Source organism: Saccopteryx bilineata, chromosome 5, assembly GCF_036850765.1.
Source record: "Saccopteryx bilineata isolate mSacBil1 chromosome 5, mSacBil1_pri_phased_curated, whole genome shotgun sequence".
NCBI lineage: Eukaryota > Metazoa > Chordata > Mammalia > Chiroptera > Emballonuridae > Saccopteryx > Saccopteryx bilineata.
Window position 1 is genome coordinate 90,790,192 of NC_089494.1, and position 20,070 is coordinate 90,810,261.

At 35.5% G+C, this 20,070-nt stretch overlaps 1 protein-coding gene across 6 annotated transcripts in view; it reads left to right on the top strand.

Annotated features, from left to right (window-relative positions):
• The window catches only part of ORC4 (origin recognition complex subunit 4), a 75,095-nt gene extending 55,025 nt beyond the window's left edge, over positions 1–20,070 (top strand). For 5 of the 6 annotated variants that reach the window (XM_066232980.1, XM_066232978.1, XM_066232983.1 and 2 more), the window contains 8 exons: positions 1,609–1,657; positions 4,115–4,266; positions 7,231–7,404; positions 13,071–13,157; positions 13,858–13,966; positions 14,675–14,770; positions 14,851–14,918; positions 17,933–20,070. In XM_066232980.1, coding sequence (XP_066089077.1) covers positions 1,609–1,657; positions 4,115–4,266; positions 7,231–7,404; positions 13,071–13,157; positions 13,858–13,966; positions 14,675–14,770; positions 14,851–14,918; positions 17,933–18,121 — 924 coding nt within the window. In that variant the 3' untranslated portion in view covers positions 18,122–20,070. The remainder of the gene's footprint in view (positions 1–1,608; positions 1,658–4,114; positions 4,267–7,230; positions 7,405–13,070; positions 13,158–13,857; positions 13,967–14,674; positions 14,771–14,850; positions 14,919–17,932) is intronic. The other variant, XM_066232982.1, reaches the window with a different exon arrangement.

The following is a 20,070-nucleotide window of genomic DNA, read 5'->3' on the forward strand; positions in this document are numbered from 1 at the left end:
ATATTTATATACAAGTTTATACTTCTGGTAGGTATATACTTAATGTCAGGTACAATAATCTTTTAAAATAACCCAAAGGAAAAGCAACCTTTGAGTAACTTAGACTGATTTCTCAACAAATTGTTTCTGAGCCTCTGTTTATGTTATGGTAAATAAAGTGTGTCCATAAAGTCATGGTGCACTTTTGACCGGTCACAAGAAAGCAACAAAAGATGATAGAAATGTGAAATCTGCACCAAATAAAAGGAAAATCTCCCAGTTTCTGTAGGATGATGTGGCAGCATGTGCACATGCGCAGATGATGACGTAACACCGTGTATACAGCGGAGCAGCCCACGCCATGCCAGTCAAGATGTGGACGGTACAGAGGAAAGTTCAGTGTGTTCTGTGGCTCACTAAATTTGAATTCGTGACCAAAGTGCAACATGAATATCGGCGCGTTTATAACGAAGCGCCACCACATAGGAATAACATTACTCGGAGGGATAAGCAGTTGAAGGAAACTGGCAGTTTGGTGGAGAAACCCCGTTCTGGTAGGCCATCAGTCAGTGACGAGTCTATAGAGGCTATACGGGATAGCTACTTAAGGAGCCCTAAAAAATCTGTGCATGAGCCCACATCGAATAGGTATGAAACTGGGAGAGTTTCCTTTTATTTGGTACAGATTTTACATTTCTCTCATCTTTTGTTGCTTTCCTATGACCAGTCAAAAGTGCACCATGACTTTACGGACACACTGTACCTCTAGCTCTGCCTACCTTGGAAGTAGTATTGACTTGACAGTATGCAATCGTCACAAAATATATGGAAGCTCTTCGAATCTTACACTATTTTATATCAGTTCTCTCAATTGGGAAACAAATTAGTTCCTTTTCTCCTTTACTCAAATTTAGCATTGGTTGTGTTTTTAAATTAAAAACCTCCAATGTATAAACTAATTACTTAAATGAAAAAAATATTTTAACAGGGTCTTTATCCACAAGCTGGAACATCTGGATAATACACCCTCTACTCTGTTAATTTTCATCTAGAATATTTAAGTTGTATCAAAAACAATGTTTTGGCTGTGCTCCAAGTAAGCATAACCAAATTTGATATGATGTATACAAATTCTACAATATGGTCTTGAATAGAGATGTACTATTACAGTATCTAATAAAATATGAGGCAAATTTCTTCTTTTCCTTTTGGATCATTCAAATTTATACTCATTTTTTTAGTGGTAGATATTAATTTGAGACTTGCAAGAGTCTGATGTATTGCAATGGATTTCTAATTCTGTGACTATATTTATAATATAACAACTCTTCTTTGAACATTAACATTTTTATGGATTTTACCCAGAAAATATAAAATTAGAACACGATGTAGTAATACCATTTTCAGTGCTATGCTGTATCTGCTTTTATATTTAAGTTTCATATTGTAAGCATAAAGATATTCTGCTGAGAATCTGGCCAATAACTAATTTACTATAAAAAATAGAGTGTTTATATAATGTTTAAGAGTCAGACACATAGTGTGTCTATATAATATCTAAGGGTCAGATACCTATTTTGTCATTTGTTTCACTAAACTCCAGTCATGGTATGTTTTTCTGTTATTCAGGGAAGCTTTGCTGAAAACCTTTCATTTATTCTGGAAGCTTTAAAAAAAGGTAAATATTAACATATTTAATAGTATCAAAGATATTTGTTTAGCTTTATTTTCCCCTGATTATAAAGGTAATGTGCATTTACACAAAAGTTAATAAATATAGAAAAGAATAAAATAATGACCAGTGTATTCCCACCACTGTAATAGTGGTTATCCCAGTTACTTTTGTTTTCATATCTCTATACTTACCTGCAATGTATCATTGATATACATTGATACTTATAAGAATAAACTCATTTTTATATCATGTAGTTGACACATTTTTTTATGAACAATATGCTGTAAGCATCTTTTCTTATCAGTAAATTTTGAGCTACATCATTTTTATGGTTCTCATCATTTCATTTTATAAAAGTAAATTAACTAGTTAAAAATATAAATTATAGCCTATTAACCAGCAGTTATGGACTTTTATTTCTAATTTTGTATAATTAGTAAGAAATTCTTAGATAGTCATCTAGATATTTCCTGGGGTAAATTTTAGTGAGTAGAGTTCTGGATTAAAAGGTACAGAATTTAAAAAGAATAAATATTACCAAACTACCCTAGAAGGTCCATTTTCTAAACACTTTTCAATATACCTTGCTCTTCACAGTTTCAAAAACAATTGTTCTTATTTTTATAGGAAAATTATCTATTATTAGTTCAATTTTCCTTAATTTAGTAATGATGATTATCATTTTCTATTTATATTGGCCACTGGTATTTCCTGGTTCAGGTATTTCATGTTGGTTCTTTCCCTTATTTTGATGTTTACCTTGTATTGATGGGAATTCCCGCACTTACTTTTTTACTCATTTCTAAAATTTGATTTGAATTTGCTGCTGAACTGAGTTAAAAATTTTACATAATCAAAATTTTTTCTCCAGATTTTAAAGATATTCAATTATGTTTTCATCCAATATATATACTTTTACTTAATAATTTGGCTGGAATTTATTTTGGTAAGGTGTAAAGTAGAGCTTTAAACTTGAATAAAGCACTTTTCCCCATTGATATGTAATGCTATATTATATAAATATAAAATTTCTAATTATATAGGCCTGTTTCTAGACTTTTGAGCTGTCCCTGTGGTTTCTATGCCATTTATTATGTATTGGAGTGAGTATCCCCTTATCATATTTTTTCACATTTATGCAAATATAACACCTTAAACTTAATAGTGATTTTTTTACTAAGGCAGATTCCATTGTGATAAGAAATATGAATCCATAGAGTAATGTTGAACTTTCTGTAGCTGTAATATTAACATTGTGGTTAGAAGAAATTATAGTGGTTTTGATTAAATTCCATAGTCTAGGGCCTGGCTGGTTGGCTCAGCAGTAGAGTATTGGCCCGCACGTGGAAGTCCTGGGTTCAATTCTTGGTCAAGGCACACAGGAGAAATGCCCATCTGCTTCTCCACCCCTCCCCCTCTCCTTCCTCTCCCACAGCCAAGGCTCCATTGGAGCAAAGTTGGCCCGGGCACTGAGCATGGCTCCATGGCCTCCACCTCAGGCACTAGAATGGTTCTGGCCGCAACAGAGCAACGCCCCCAGATGGATCCCGGTCAGGCGCTTGCTGGCATCTGACTACCTCCCTGTTTCTAACTTCAGAATAATACCCCCCCAGAAAAATTTCATAGCCTAGCCATTGTTTATAAAAAATATTTCTATGGGAAGATATATTTGCATTTCTACTAACTAAACAAGTCTCTTCTGAAGTAATAGTTTTAAGCATAAATATTGACTATATTTAATCTCAAAGCAATTTGGTCTGTGTAGATATTTAAAAATGTAAATTTTCTGATGATAAAAGAACTATGTTTACATAATTTTAAAAACAGTCTTCAGTTATTTAAATGATTTTATTTTTCATCAGTAAATTACTAGAGTCTATTAATTAGACTGAAATGCTAAGTTTATCTTGTCCTATAAGTAATTTATTTTTGTTGAACAACTATACATGCATTGGTAAGTGCTCCACCCAAAGCAGTTTATCAATATTTGTTTGTTGAATTAAGTTTTATTTTATTTTTTATTAATTTTTCTTTTTACAGGGACAGAGAGAGAGTCAGAGAGAGGGACAGATAGGGATAGACAGACAGGAACGGAGAGAGATGAGAAGCATCAATCATCAGTTTTTTGTTGCAACACCTTAGTCGTTCATTGATTGCTTTCTTATATGTGCCTTGACCACGGGCCTTCAGCAGACCGAGTAACCCCTTGCTCGAGCCAGTGACTGTGGGTCCAAGCTGGTGAGTTTTTGCTCAAACCAGATGAGCCCGTGCTCAAGCTGGCGACCTGGGGTCCCAAACCTGAGTCCTCCGCCTCCCAGTTCGACACTCTCTCCACTGCGCCACTGCCTGTTCAGGCTGTTGAATTAAATTTTAAAAAGTGAAATGTAATAAATAGTTTGGAAATTTAACAAAGGTTAATAATAATTGCTTGTTAATAGAAAACTCTTATTTTTATCTTAGGTGACCGGACTAGTAGTTGTCCAGTGATCTTTATATTAGATGAATTTGATCTTTTTGCTCATCATAGAAACCAAACACTCCTCTATAATCTTTTTGACGTTTCTCAGTCTGCACAGACTCCAATAACAGTTATTGGTCTTACATGTAGATTGGTAAGTATTTTTTTTTCTATTAACAAATTATAATATTTAGAAAAATTAAAGCTTAATTACCAGTACAGTCACCTGTGTAGGACATCATATTAGGCATTTTCAAATGTTTTTCACCAACACCTTGTGTATTTATCTCACTTTTCCACTTAGCATGAGGAAAATAAAAAAAAACAATTATCACACATGCTCATAAACTAATACCTCCATCACGTCATTGGAATCACTAAATTAAAAAATATAAAGTCAGATTATGCTAATATATTTGATTTCTACATTAGCAAGTAAAGAAAAAGTTAAATAATCTTAACTATTATTTGATAGAAATTGTTAATACTTTGTGTTTACATTTATGTATCTTTCATATTTTTACTGTTTTTTTGTTTGTTTTACAGAGACAGAGAGAGAGTCAGAGAGAGGGATAGATAGGGACAGACAGACAGGAACGAAGAGAGATGAGAAGCATCAATCATTAGTTTTTCATTGCGACGCCTTAGTTCATTGATTGCTTTCTCATATGTGCTTTGACTGTGGGCCTTCTGCAGATCGAGTAACCCCTTGCTCAAGCCAGCGACCTTGGGTCCAAGCTTGTGAGCTTTGCTCAAACTAGATGAGCCCGCGCTCAAGCTGGTGACCTCAGGGTCTCGAACCTGGGTCCTTCCGCATCCCAGTCCGATGCTCTTTCCACTGTGCCACCACCTGGTCAGTCTCTTTTCATATTTTGACAATGCTTGGAATCAACTCAAATTGATACTATTAACATTTTAAGTACACACCTCTGGAAATAAGTCTCATTTAGTTATTTTCCTTTTCTATAGATCTTAGTTTTTTTTTACAAAGTCATCTTCCAGTAGTCCTCCTTTTAGTGCTGTTTCTTATAGGAAATAGCTTTCTCTGTCCTCCTTCTCCAGTGCTCCAGAGCTTATGGTGAATGCCTTCATTAATAAGTCTCCCTGATAGAGCGTCTGGTGTCTCCACATGTCTTTATTCCTCCTTGCAAAAGCAGCAGTCCATCAGAGGGCTTGAGGCACCCTTCTTCTTGCTAAAACAATCTTCCTTTGAGTGGAAGTGGCAGTGGCAAATATTACGGACCCAGTGAAGGACCAAATAAAGGATCAGTATCTCCTTAGCAGTGTTACCATAAGTTCTTTACAGGTATCTATAATTCTTTAACAAGTCAGTAAGTGTCTCTGATTATAGGGAAAGAGTGAAAGACAGATGGAGTAGTAACTTTGCAGCAAACAACCTTTACCCTGTGGAAGTAATTCCTTTCTTCACTGACCTCTTTATCCTCATATTGCCAATTTCTGTCATTATTGTTCACTAAAATATCTTTTTTTTTTTTTTTTTTTTGTATTTTCTGAAGCTGGAAACGGGGAGGCAGTGGCATGCCCACCAGGGGGCGATGCTCTGCCCATCTGGGGCGTTGCTCAGTTGCAACCAGAGCCAGTTTAGTGCCTGAGGCAGAGGCCATGGAGCCATCCTCAGTGCCCGGGCCAACTTTGCTCCAATGGAGCCTTGGCTGCGGGAGGGGAAGAGAGAGACAGAGAGGAAGGAGAGGGGTGGAGGGGTAGAGAAGCAGATGGACGATTCTCCTGTATGTCCTGGCCGGGAATCGAACCCGAGACTCCTGCACACCAGGCCGACGCTCTACCACTGAGCCAACCGGCCAGGGCCCACTAAAATATCTTTTAATTCATCTTTCGTTCCATTCACAAATTTAGTTTCTTAATTATTGCTTGCATAGAGTATTGCTTACACTGCCTGTCAGCCGATTACCTATATGGGTGATTGAGAACTCCTCCTTATTAGAAAATAAATGCATAATACTTCAGTCTCTGAACATAAGTTTCTTTTGTTCTCTTTTACTGTCACTGTACTTTTTTAAGCTATAAAAACATTCCAGGTTTTTTATTCACCCTCTTCCCTTCTATCCCATTCTGTTAATCTTTCCTGTCTTCCTTCCATGCTAACCGTGATCCCGTTTTGATCACTCAAGGTCTAGATAATTGGTTTCTTTACCTAGAAAATCTGGGTAGATTTAAAAATCTGTATTTCTGAGCTTCATCAAATTTTTAAAAGAAACTTTTTAATCATGGAAAATTGACAGTAAACTTGATTTTTAACTTTTTAAGGAAAAATAGCACAAATATAAGTAGTTTCTAAAATATCACTATCGAAAAGCTAAAAGGCAGTTGCTTACTGCTGTCACGCTGGGTTCCTGCCAGTTTCCTCTTCTGCAGTTTGAATGTAATAAGTCTTAATATATTTTATTGTCTTAATTTTGTATCTGAAATCTTCATAGAATGTACAAAATTCTTTATTGAAACTGTTAATGTTACAATGACATAACTATTCAATAATAGTTACTGTATTTTTAGCTCCATAAGACACACCTGACCATAAGATACCTGTAGGGTTTTAAGGAGGAAATAAGAAAAAAAAATATTCTGAACCAAATGGTGTGTTAAAATATTTACTAAAATACCACATTTTTCACTCCATAAGATGCATGGGCATTTTCCCCTCTACTTTGGGGGGGGGAGGGGAGGGAGTGTGTCTTATGGATCGAAAAAATATGGGATAATATCTGTGTTTTAGCAATCATCGTAGGTCTTGGAATATTAAAGATTAGCTGAAAATAACGTAGTAGGTAAAAGGCATGACATCACCAGGCCTACAAATGCGTATAAGGGGATTAAATTATCATACATAACAAAATTTTTCAGAGGTTTGGTTTACTTCCAAGCCACCACTCTCTCACTACTACTGCCTTGTAAACGTAAGGAGATCAAGGGAATAATTTTAGTTTTTAGAGGTTTCTGGAAATTTTTTTATGCTTGGTTAAGTATTATAGATAGTATTGCTAATTATAGGTGATATTTTAACTATTTATACCTCTAACATTGATTAAAAAAAACAACAACAACAACATGCATCTCATCGGAATTTCTGTTTGTTTTTAAGGATATTTTGGAACTCTTGGAAAAAAGAGTGAAGTCACGATTTTCTCACCGCCAGATATACTTGATGAATTCATTTGGTTTTCCACAGTATCTTAAAATATTTAAAGAACAGTTATCTCTGCCTGCAGAATTTCCAGACAGGCTTTTTGCTGAAAAGTGGAATGAGAATGTTCAGGTAACTTGGAACAAAGTGATAATATTTAAAGTAATTTCTGTGTCTTGCTATATAACATTTGAAAGGAATTAAAACCTTAAAATACTTAAAAATTTTTATTAGCACAGTGCTTCTAATGTACTGTGTCATAAAACTGCATGAATACAAATTACACACTTTTTGTATGGGTATATTTTCTTCTTTTGAAAACTGTTGAAATGTCTATCTCCTGAATTTTTTTTCAAAATAGCTATAATGAGATATTTTATTTATATCTGATTTATATTTTTCATTATTTTGTTAATGCATTTCCATCATAAAAATTATTTTTTAATTTAATAGGTTTACCTTAGTGATTTATACCTACCTATCCAGTGTATTTTTTCCTCCGATTCTCATGAAGAACTTTAGCTTTCATCTCATTGCATCTATTAAAAGGCGATCCAGAGGATGGCACTTGTGGTTATATTACATACATGGGCAAATTCCGTGTTGGAGTAGCTAGAGCACTGAGTTTCTTAGTGACCAGGGTGCTTCCCTTTTCTTTTTCCCTTTTTTTTTTTTTTACATTTTGGGTTTTTTTTTTAGATTTTATTTCTTTATTTTAGAGACAGGAGAGCGAAGAGGGGAGGTGGGCAGGAAGCATAAACTCCTAGTAGTTGATTCTCCTATTTACCTTACTCAGGCAAGCCCAGGGTTTCCAACCTGCAACCTCAGTGCTCTAGATCAACACTTTATCCACTGCAACACCAAGGGTCAGGTTACAGGGGCACTTTCACGGTTGTTTTTAAAGAGTTAGTAAACCTGTTGACCCTGTAAATGTGTCTGCACTTAAATTGAAAAGCCTAATTTGTACAATCCTTTGTTAAATCAGCTCAACATGTTAGCATCAGTTTATCTTATACTGACAAGAAATTTCAGTTGGCAGGGAAAAAAGAAGAGGAAGTTTAATAAGATAATTGAAGAATTTTGCTAGATAAATCCCACACAGTAAAATCTTTTCAAAAAAATATGGGTCCTGTGAAAGTGGAAAATAATATAAAAAGTCCTTGGATTTGAAGACATGGGTAAAATAAGTATGAAATACTCTAAATACAAATGACTAAGGAAGATTAAATGGATGGATAATTAGAGTTATGCAGTCTGTATTCACTGACTAAAAAAATGATTTTTTTGTATTAAAACAATATTGATTTTATTTTAAAATAATAATACCAAATTAAAAGTGAGAATTTTTAATTTATTTTTCTCTTAAATGGTTCTTCTTTCTTCCCATCTTTGTGAAGTATAATTAACAAGTTGAAAACAGTATATGTTTATGGTGTACAACTTGATATTTTATTATACATGTACATTGTGAAAAACCAAAATCGGGGTAGTAAACATATCCATCACCTTACATAGGTATAATTTCTTTCTTCTTCTATTTTTATTGTGAAAACACTGAGGATATTTGTATAATACTGTAGTGTTAACCATAGTCACATTGCTGTGTATTACATCTCTGAAACTTATTCATCTTGCATAGCTGAAACTTGAATCTTGTTTTAGTAATAAAATATAGTCTGCTCATGTAATCAGTACTTTTGACATATTTTTTTAATTAAAAGTTCATTGAACAAAATTTAATCAGTCCATAAGAATTCATGGTAAAAAGAGTAGAAGTTTGTTATATTCAAGCTCATTCTTCCTACTTTTCCTACAGAGCAGTTATTTAATTTATAGCATTTTATATTTAATATATCTACTAAACTTGTTTTTACATAAAGGGCCCAAACTTTATATATTACCTATGTTTTACCTTTTACACCTTTCAGTGAGTCACAGACTTTCACTTTCTCCAGTTCTTTTAACAGTTTGTCTTGTTACAACAGTGTTTTCTGACTGCTTTAGAGATTCAGATGCAGTCTTTCATAATTAAATGTTTGTGCTGTCCCAGGGCTTTTATTACTTCTGTCCTTGCTCACCTCCGTTCCTTTCCTAAAATGACTAAGTAGGCCCGCTTGCACTATGCGATCATCTATCTTCCTGTCCTTCTCAGAGATGTTACATTCTGATTGTCTGAGTAAAGGAAGTAAATGATAACATTACTGGTGAAGCATAACTCTGGATGACTCAGAAAATGGGAAATCATGTGGTAGTAGAGTGGCTAGCCCCTTAAGTTTTTAGTTCTGTATCTGAATTTAGGGGCAGGTGCTAGGAATGATTATGAGCTTTATCCTGTCATCTTTTTGACAGTCTTGTACTTCTATTAGGTAAAACCAGTGCCACTGGAATTCATGTCTCTTAGTTCTAATACTTTTTCCCCATCCTACTCTTCATTTGCCACCTCCTTTGGTATGCTAATAAATGAACTTCACTTGAAAAATCTGTCTGTCAGCACCACGGCCAGAGGCCCTGTCCTGAAGGTGGGAGCGGGGTGGGGCTGCATTAAGGGAGCTGTCCTTTCTCTCAGTGCTGACTGTCTAGCAAGTGTTTCTAATTCCAAGGTTAAACCAAAAGCAATGGTATAGGTCACTATGGAATCTCATTCAAGAAATATCTTTAGGATAGTGTCTGAATGTTTTAGTCCTACTCCAAAGGAGTCAGATAAGTAAGCTGAGTAAACACTATCTCAGTATGGCAGAATAAGAGAAATCTCTGTATAAAAGAACATTTAAAACAACCATAGCTAATTCTTCTCTAAGGTAATTTCCTCAAAGTACTATAGCTAAGTTCAAGGAAGATTTACCTATTGTCTCAAACCTTTCCTGTTTAGTTAACAAAAGGTGAGAAGGCGAAGGCTTAGCAGGACTGACTAGGAGATGTAGTACATATATTGCTGCCATTATGTTATTATCCCTGGAGCAGCATGAGTCCTGAGGTGCAAGTGTAATCCTGTAACGTTCTGCTTAGAATCTACCTGAAGAGGGCACTGGCCAAGTACACTGCAATCAGCACAGTAAGAACTTGCTTTTTTTGGCAGCAATTCATGTGCTCACCAGTGAAAAGGAAATGTATTAGCTTCCCTATACAACAAGGAAGTTCTGCTTTGTTTCTGGGAATTTCTCCCATGTGCCTGTAAGTGCTGATATCAGTCAGTCTCTGTCTTATTCCCTTTATATCATTTCCTGAACCAATCGTGGTTATTGATAATAGCCTTATTCTCAAGTAGTTTATAATGTTTGAATTATGGTGAAATTCAAAATTAAAAATGTGATGAGGCCCTGGCCGGTTGGCTCAGCGGTAGAGCGTTGGCCTGGCGTGCGGGGGACCTGGGTTTGATTCCCGGCCAAGGCACATAGGAGAAGCGCCCATTTGCTTCTCCACCCCCTCCCTCCTTCCTCTCTGTCTCTCTCTTCCCCTCCTGCAGCCAAGGCTCCATTGGAGCAAAGATGGCCCGGGCGCTGGGGATGGCTCCTTGGCCTCTGCCCCAGGCGCTAGAGTGGCTCTGGTCGCGGCAGAGCGACTCCCCGGAGGGGCAGAGCATCGCCCCCTGGAGGGCAGAGCATCACCCCTGGTGGGTGTGCCGGGTGGATCCCGGTCGGGCGCATGCGGGAGTCTGTCTTTCCCCGTTTCCAGCTTCAGAAAAGAAAAAGAAAAAAAAAAATGTGATAAGGTTTTACTTTTTAATGGCTCACTTGTAGATCTAATAAACTTGTTTTTAAAGCAGATTGATTATGGAAGCAAGGAGGTGATAACCTTCAGAAAGAAGGGGAATTGGATTCAGACCTCTAAAAGTAAAGAGATGAACAAAAACTGCAGAAGATAAACGACTAACCATTTGACACATGTTATTTAAAAGGGAAAGAAAGCAAATACTTTAAAAGTTTGTATTCTTTCAGGGAAAAAGTCTCTTTCATCAGTATTTTTGTACCAGGGGATTTTCTTTCATTTTCCTAGGTGCTCTGATTGTTAATATATCAACTTTATAAGTGACTTGACAAGACTTAACAGTTTCAGAAGCCAGGACTATAGTTAATTTCCAGAAGTTTTTTATTCGAATTACTTTATGTTCATCTTGTGATCTCCAAGGAGTAGTATTTGACCCTGTTTATGACTTTAAAAAATATATATGTAAAGTAACAGCAAGTCTTTTAAAATTGAAAGACTTAAAACAATAGTAAGGGAATGGGAACTATAACTACGATAATATATTTAATAAGAACACAAAACTTGATTTCATTAGACTAGAACTTACCCCTGAATCCGGATCTACTTACAGTGGATGAAGCAGAGACATGCAGTTTTAGCTCTGGAAAATATAGAAGTACTTACTACTTATTCTTCTAGCTTTTGGCTTTTTTTTTTTTTAAGTATAAAGAAGCCTTATTCTTTGCGGGATTAATTTTTTAAAATATCTTCCCCAAGCCTTTCTTGGCTCTACCAACTTTGAATTTACTCTCCTCTTATCTAATTTTTCTTCAATGTAAAGTGTACCTTATTTTTCATAATTCACTGCAGTCAGTTGGCACTTCTAGAGAATGCTTTTTCAAAGGATCTTTGAATTTTCCAATGCCATTAACTTCTCAAAATATATCTTAATTTAATTATACACAGTACTTTATATTATTAATCACCACTTGCCTCTTGAGGTTTTCTTCCTTGGTTTTATTGTTCTTATTTACATTGTCTTCTAGTCTTAGGTATCTTTCTCATTCTTTTACTTTGCTTCTCTTTTTCCATCTACTTCTTAAATACTGATAATCCAAGTTTCACTTCTTGACCATATCTCACTCTTCACTCCTCTTGGGCCATTCTGTATGTATGGTATTATATCTGATTTTTTTTTCTGATTTTTTAAAATTTCCTTTCTCAAATCCTTTCTCCTCTACTTCTCACCAGTTGATTTTCCATCAGCCATGTCTTTTGTAAATGTCTTAATTCTCTCTTGTCTTCACACCACTTTGTTAATTCAGACCCTCTTTTCTCTCTTGAGTAAACAGTTAAATTGCCTCCAGTTAGGTTTTCCTGCCTTTGTCTTTCTATACATATTACTTTGCCAGTAACTGCAACTCAGGAGTACATGACTAGTTATCTTCTGTTAGTATGCCATGATCTCCCTACATCACTCATGCTGGTCCTTATAACTGGAATGTTCTTTCTTCTTTTGAACCTATTGACTCATACAGTTTAAGGATTCTGTATAATATATACTTTGTTTTCCTAAGTGTGGTAACTCTTTTGCGCTTTGTGCTGCATTTTGATTTTGATCATCCAATTTGTATCATTGTATAGATTGCCTTTTCAGACTAGAAAATCTGCAGGTGGCAAGGATTATGTTTTATCTTTTCTATATTAAATAATGTAAGGCAGTGGTTGGCAAACCGTGGCTCGTGAGCCACATGCGGCTCTTTAGCCCCTTGAGTGCAGCTCTTTGGCCAGCTTAGGAGTACCCTAATTAAGTTAATAACAATGTACCTACCTATATAGTTTAAGTTTAAAAAACTTGACTCTCAAAAGAACGATTTCAATTGTTGTACTGTTGATATTTGGCTCTGTTGACTGAGTTTGCCGACCACTGGTAAGGAATGAGAAGAAAATCAATAGACTAGATATTTGATTTTGATTTTTGTGTTCTAAATAAGACCAGTACCTATTAATAATAAATAGAATTAATGAGGTACACCAATGAGTGAGACACAAGATTATATATAGGTTTTAAATTGTATTATTCCTTAATTCTGTTTTGATTATTTTCCCTTTAGTGTCTCTCAGAAGATAGAAATGTGCTAGAAGTTCTACAGAAGCATTTTAATGTCGGCAAAAATCTGCGGTCATTACATATGCTATTGGTTTGTATTCATTTTGTTTATATCATTTTTTTTTTTTTTACTACTTAATTATGTTATAACAGGAATTGATTAAATCTGTAGATAAATTTTGGGGGAATTATTATGGTTACTACATGGAGTTTTATAATCTTTGAATATAGTACATCTCTTCTTTTATTTAGTCTTTTGTATTTCTTTTATCATTTTATAATTTTTACCACACTGATCCTGTTTGTATATGTTTAAAGTGTATACTTAAATATTTAATTTTTTTGGATCAGTTTACATGGTACATTAATTTTGGTTTCATCATGCTCATTATTAGTACAAATATATGGGAATGTGATTTATTTTTATATGTTGATGGTACATATAGGATGTTCTGCATCCTTGCTAAACTCATTTTAGGAAGTATTTTTAAATTTCTTGAGATAGTCATATCGTCTGCAAATAGAGAGGCTTTTTATCAAATTTCCAACCTGGTATATTTATTTTTCTTGTCTTACTGCCATGTCTAGAACTTCTTACCCTATACTGAGTAAGTATGATGAATTGGAAATACTAAATTTTAATTGAGATAAGTATGAGAGAATAATTTTCCCAAGCATTTTTATTTATTCTCTCATAATGATATACTCTGCAAACTAAAAAGTTTTGTTCCGTAACATATCCAAATTACTCAAGTAAATATGTAATTTTATTCTGATCCCCATTTCCCTAGCTGCTTGCTTTAAGTCATGTAACCACATCACACCCATTTATAACTGCAGCAGATCTGATGGAGGCAAACCAGCTGTGCAGCATGGACTCTAAAGCAAATATTGTACATGGTGAGAAACCTACCTGATAGTTTTTATACATTTGAGTTTGTGTATTGGAGTGCTTTTCAAAATTATAATCTACTTTGGGAACAGAGCTGTAAATACAGAATATGTTTATATCCACACTGCCTTTAACTCAGGCCTATATAAGGTGTTTTCACTCCCACTTAAAGTCAAAGAAAATGGACACTACCTCCCTTGCCACCTTCCAGCTAAGACTGTATTACAGGTGTCTTATTGCACCAGATACGACTGAAGAGCATTGGCTTTTAACCATTTTGGGTTTACTGTGCTTTTTGAGAACCTTATGAACCTTCCAAGAAAAAAAAAAATTTAAATTTGACTTCCAGGACTTTAGGGATTCTCTAAATAATCAAGAGTCCTATGTGATACAAAGTTACATAATAATTGCACTTCAGTTTTACTGTGGGCCTTATAGTTAGTGCTTGATAATATTGTTTCTAATCTTTGTAATATCTTTAATTTAGAAAGATCCTTATTTTGTTGATTTGAAAACTAAATTCAGGGAAGTTGAGGAACTTGCTAAAGATTAGATAGATAATAGTAACTGAAACACATTTGAACCTGGGTGGTTTTACCTTTCCCCACTCCTCAAATCCATGATCTTTTACTTTATCATTCTACTTGGAGGACAGTTATTTTAGTCTTGCATATCATAAGTAAAGTACAACTTAGTTTATTTTCCTTTTACTATAGGTCTGTCAGTCTTGGAAATCTGTCTTATAATAGCAATGAAACATTTAAATGACATCTACGAAGAGGAACCCTTTAATTTTCAAATGGTCTATAATGGTGAGATGAGACTGGTAGTTTCTAACGCTACCCAACTGCTTATTTGAAGATACTAATTTTGTCAATTGTGTTTTGTCCAGAGTTTCAGAAGTTTGTTCAGAGGAAGGCCCATTCTGTTTATAATTTTGAGAAACCTGTTGTCATGAAGGTAAGATTCACTGTTACTTTTCTGCAGGGAAGTATATTTTTATATCCAGTTTTTTTGTCCAGTTGACCCTTGAACAACATGGGTGTTTAAATAGAAGAGAGTCTCCTTATATGTGGATTTTTTTCAATGAATACTATAAATGTATTTTCTCTTCCTTATTATGTTCTTAATAAAACTTTCTTTATCCTAGTTTACTTTATTGTAAGAATATATGGTAATATATCATCCATATGACAGAAAATGTGTTCAATCAGTTGTTAAGGCTCCCAGTCAACAGTAGACTACTAGTAAAGTTTTGGGGGCATCAAAAGTTATTAATACATAGGAATTTTTGACTGGAGATAGAAGGTTGTTGGTGTTCATAACCCCAGCATGTTCAAGGGCCAACTGTATATATTATAGTTGCACTTTTATTAATTTTTAAAAATGTTGAAACTTGCAGAAAGCAGCCAGGTGTTTGAGTTTGTGGAGGTAGACTGCCCTCTACTGTCTATTCCTGTCACTTTCATCCTGAAGGAACTATTAATTATTCTGTGAAATACATTGAATCCCTTACACCCAGGGTTTGGTTTTATAATTTTAACAGTATAAAGAGACAAAAATGCTGAGATGAGCCATTAAGAAACCAATGGATAAAATCCCATTGGCTGGTGATTGCATACAGAGAAGGTTTTATTAGGGTTTGGGAGAGGCATGAGTTTCAAAACTTGAAGAACTTTGAGTGTACCATTGTCCACTAGAAATATGATGTGAGCCATGTAATGTAAGTTTAAGTTTCCTAGCAACAACAAAAAGAAAAGATGGAAGTAACTTTAATAATAAATTTTATTTAACCTAATATAGCAGAAACATTTTAATGTATAATTAGTATACAAAATTATTAAAGAAGTGGTTTATTTTCTTCTGTGTTAAGTCTTTACAATTTTTTATGTGTTTATACCTATTTAATTCACTCAGTATTCACTGGAAATACTTGCTGTTTAAATTCCAAAACATGTTTGGCTAAAGAAATAGATATATATTATAAAATTATTCTAAACATATTTAAAATTTTCTAATTGACTCAAGTACCAGATTTTAAATTAAACTTAATGATAATTAAATAAAATTAAAAATCAAATCCCACATTTCAAATGTTCAGTGGCCCTATGTGGCTAGTGGTTACTTTATTGGACAGCACAGCTCTAGAGGATTTTATAAGAAAACATTTTTTTCTTTTATTGATTGATTTTAGAGAGACTGAGAGAGAAAGGGAGGGGCTCAGGGGAAGCCTTCATTTGTTGTTTCCCTTAGTTGTGCACTCATTGGCTCTGACCAGGGATCGAACCCACAACCCTGCTCTTTCAGAGTGATGCTCACCGACTGAACTATCCAGCCAGAGACAAGAAACGTTGTTATTTAAAGCAGTGGACCCATAGATCTGTTAGAATGGACTCTAGAATTTTATTTCTTGTAGCAATCAAAAAATGTTGGGTTGTTGCCATTTCTTAAAAACAATACGAAAAGTACTTAGCATCCTACAGGTTGGTCTTCTCTCCTCCTTCCTAATGCCCATGCTGTCTTATAGTCTTTTTGTGGGAGTCGTTCGAATGGAAAAGGGTTACTTGAGCATTTAAATTCTTAGGAGTTTCTACATTTTAAATAAAAAGGTATTTTTGCTGCCTAGAAAAAAATTTAATCTTTTATTCAGCCCAGCTTCTTGCATTTTCTGATTTTCAGAAATGAATATCTGAACTATTTCTCCTTTCATCAGAAGAATTTTTATGATGCATAAAGAATATATTTTAGCCCTGGCCGGTTGGCTCAGTGGTAGAGCATTGGCCTGGCGCACGGGAGTCCCAGGTTCGATTCCCGGCCAGGGCACACAGGAGAAGTGCCCATCTGCTTCTCCACCCCTCCCCCTTCTCCTTCCTCTCTGTCTCTCTCTTCCCCTCCCGCAGCCAAGGCTCCATTGGAGGAAGGTTTGCCCAGGCGCTGAGGATGGCTCTATGGCCTTTGCCTCAGGTGCTAGAATGGCTGATTGTGGCAGAGCGACACCCTAAGATAGGCAGAGCATCACCCCCTGGTGGGCATGCCCAGTGGATCCCAGTCAGGCGCATGCAGGAGTCTGACTGCCTCCCCGTTTCCAACTTCAGAAAAAGAAAAAAAAAAAAAAAAAATATATATATATATATATATATATATATATATTTTAATATTTTTCATAGTGAAGCTGTAGGGATACAATGAAATTGGGAATTGATTTCAGTATGTATTTAATGGTTAATATGTCATAATTTAAGTTTTTTTTCATACCCTAATAAAACAGTAATCAAGGTTAAAATAGACAGACTATGTGAGGTAAGAGGAAGCAGACAGAATAAGAGCCCTGTTGTAGTGAAGATGGAAGAAACCCTTTTAGCAGGTTGTGGTAGTCTCCATCTACCTTCTTAGGGAAACTGGGACCTGTCTCCTCTCCATTCTGGTACAGCTCTTCTTAGACATTTATTTCTAGGATCTGCTGAACAGGCTTAGTGTACTCTTAGGGATCCTTCCTCCCTCCCTCATTTTTTGCAGCTGTATTAAAGTTATAAAGTCTTTCAAAGGCACAAACAAAAAACAAGTGCAAATTTGAGTAACCTATATAATAAGTCAAAAGTACTTTTCTTATCTCAGGTTTCTTTAATAGAGAACTAGAAACTCTTCATTAACTCAGTAGTAGTAGGAGTAAATATGATATAGAATGAGACCAAGAACAAAAAATGAGATTGGGGGAAAAATCATGTTGTGTAGACTGGATTAAAATTTGCCCTGTTTACATTCAACAATGTAGGGGTAGATAACTGTATATTGACACTACTTCACCTGATACATGTTTTTATGAAGCTGCTGGGTAGTTGTTTTTGAATCTCTTGATTTCTATTAAGTTTTGTTGCTTAGCTCTATTTCACAACTGACCAAAACGTTTAATTATTTTCTGGGTTAATGGTATTTTACTTCCCCTTTGGACCTAAACTGTTTCTTTCGTCTTTTAGGCTTTTGAACACTTACAACAATTAGAATTAATAAGGCCTATGGAAAGAACTTCAGTAAATACACAGAGAGAGTACCAGCTGATGAAACTACTTTTGGATAATACTCAAATTATGAATGCTTTGCAGAAATATCCCAACTGTCCTACAGATGTTAGGCAGTGGGCAACATCCTCACTAAGCTGGTTATGAATATAACCAGTGGTTTCAGTGATGGAATTTCATGCAAACCTCTAAAGAACTAAAAGCTATTGTCCTTTAACAAGACATGTTATTACATTTTCTTATATTTATAGACATGTATTTTTGTATTTATGGGGGACTGTTAACACACTTAGTACTCTTAGCTGTTTTGTGTCTTTAAATCATGAGCAGTTACATGATAATTCCAGTTATTTAGACTATGTTGTAAGTAGTTCAAAAAAATAAATGTGACTATTTTATAGAGATTGAACTGTATACTTATTAACACTTGTGAAGTATTTGTGTGTTGCATTTGAAGTGTTCATTTCAGCCCAGTAGCCAGTGTTTTTATAAACCTTAAAGCAGTAAAGAAAGAATGGTTACTTGAGCTGTAATGAGTAACCCTTTGGGCCAGTAGGAGGTGCTGTGTTTTTGTTTTGTTTTCCTCTGTACCCATGGAAGTTTCGGATTTTATACCTGACCCAGGTTTTCTAGTTCAGGAGACTGACCAGTTTGGCTAGAAGATGGTTCACATGGAAACAAAGGCCAAACGTTTGGACATGTTCTTCCAGACTTCTCAAAACTTACACAATCTACAGAAGAAGCTCTTGAAGAATTTTTTAAATGCAGATTCTTGGGCCTATTCTAGTCCAAAAGGATCAGAATTTATGTATTGTTTAACAAGTACTTTAAGACATTCCTGAAAAACCACTCCCACAAATAATGGGACATGTTTGGCAGTTTTAACTAAATCTATTTATATCTTAAAGTAAATAAATCCCTAAGAGGAATGTGGAAATGTCAGCCCAAGGATCACCATGTAAATTCAGGAATCCATCAACTAATGCAACAATATGTTTAAAGTGAATTTTAATGAGCATTCATTAAGTGTTAGTGAATTCATTTATGCAGGATTACTTGATTGCCTATTGTTTCCATGGAAGGTTTACAGAAAGCAGTGTCGCTAACCTTGTGCAGTTTATATTACATACTTGTAACTGTCAAGGGCCACGTGATATTTCCATATTGTTATTTACAAATGAGAAAACACAGTAGTGGCAGTGTCCAGAATCATATGGGTAGAGAATAAATGACAGATCCTGGTTCAATTGGTTTGACTGACACCAAAGCTCCTGCTATGAAAACCTGAAGTTTGGGGGCCCTGGCCGGTTGGCTCAGTGGTAGAGCGTCGGCCTGGCGTGCAGGAGTCCCGGGTTCGATTCCCGGCCAGGGCACACAGGAACAACACCCATCTGCTTCTCCACCCCTCCTCCTCTCCTTCCTCTCTATCTCTCTCTTCCCCTCCGGCAGCCAAGGCTCCATTGGAGCAAAGTTTGCCCAGGCGCTGAGGATGGCTCCATGGCCTCTGCCTCAGGCGCTAGAATGGCTCTGGTTGCAACAGAGCAATGCCCCAGATGGGCAGAGCATCACCCCCTGGTGGGCATGCCAGGTGGATCCCTTCTATTACTAGAAGCAAGGATTTTACTACACTTGAGCTAAAATTGTCCCTTTAATATTTTTCTCAACTATTTTAAGGGGCTGTAAAAATACCTAAAAAGCTGACTTGAGGATTACGCATCTTTATTAGGTTAAGATGCCACTGAAAAGCTGAGAGCCCTCATCTGCCGCCTTGGTTCACATGAGCTACATAAGATCCCTCAACATCCAGGTGTACAGATGGAAAAACTAAGTAGCAAAATGGGTTTTCATATTCAGTGAAACAGAAAGCAAATCAGAAAAAATAGGTTAGCAGAAGTCACACAAATAAAGTATATGTCTCTAATTCAAAGGCATTTTTTGAGGGGAGGAGTGATGTTGATTTTCCTCTTTCCATACTCCCTAATCCAAAGAATGTAAATGGAACTTAGAAAATTTTTATTTATTTATTTATTTATTTAAATTTTATTTGGCCCTGGCCAGTTGGCTCAGCGGTAGAGCGTCAGCCTGGCATGCGGGGG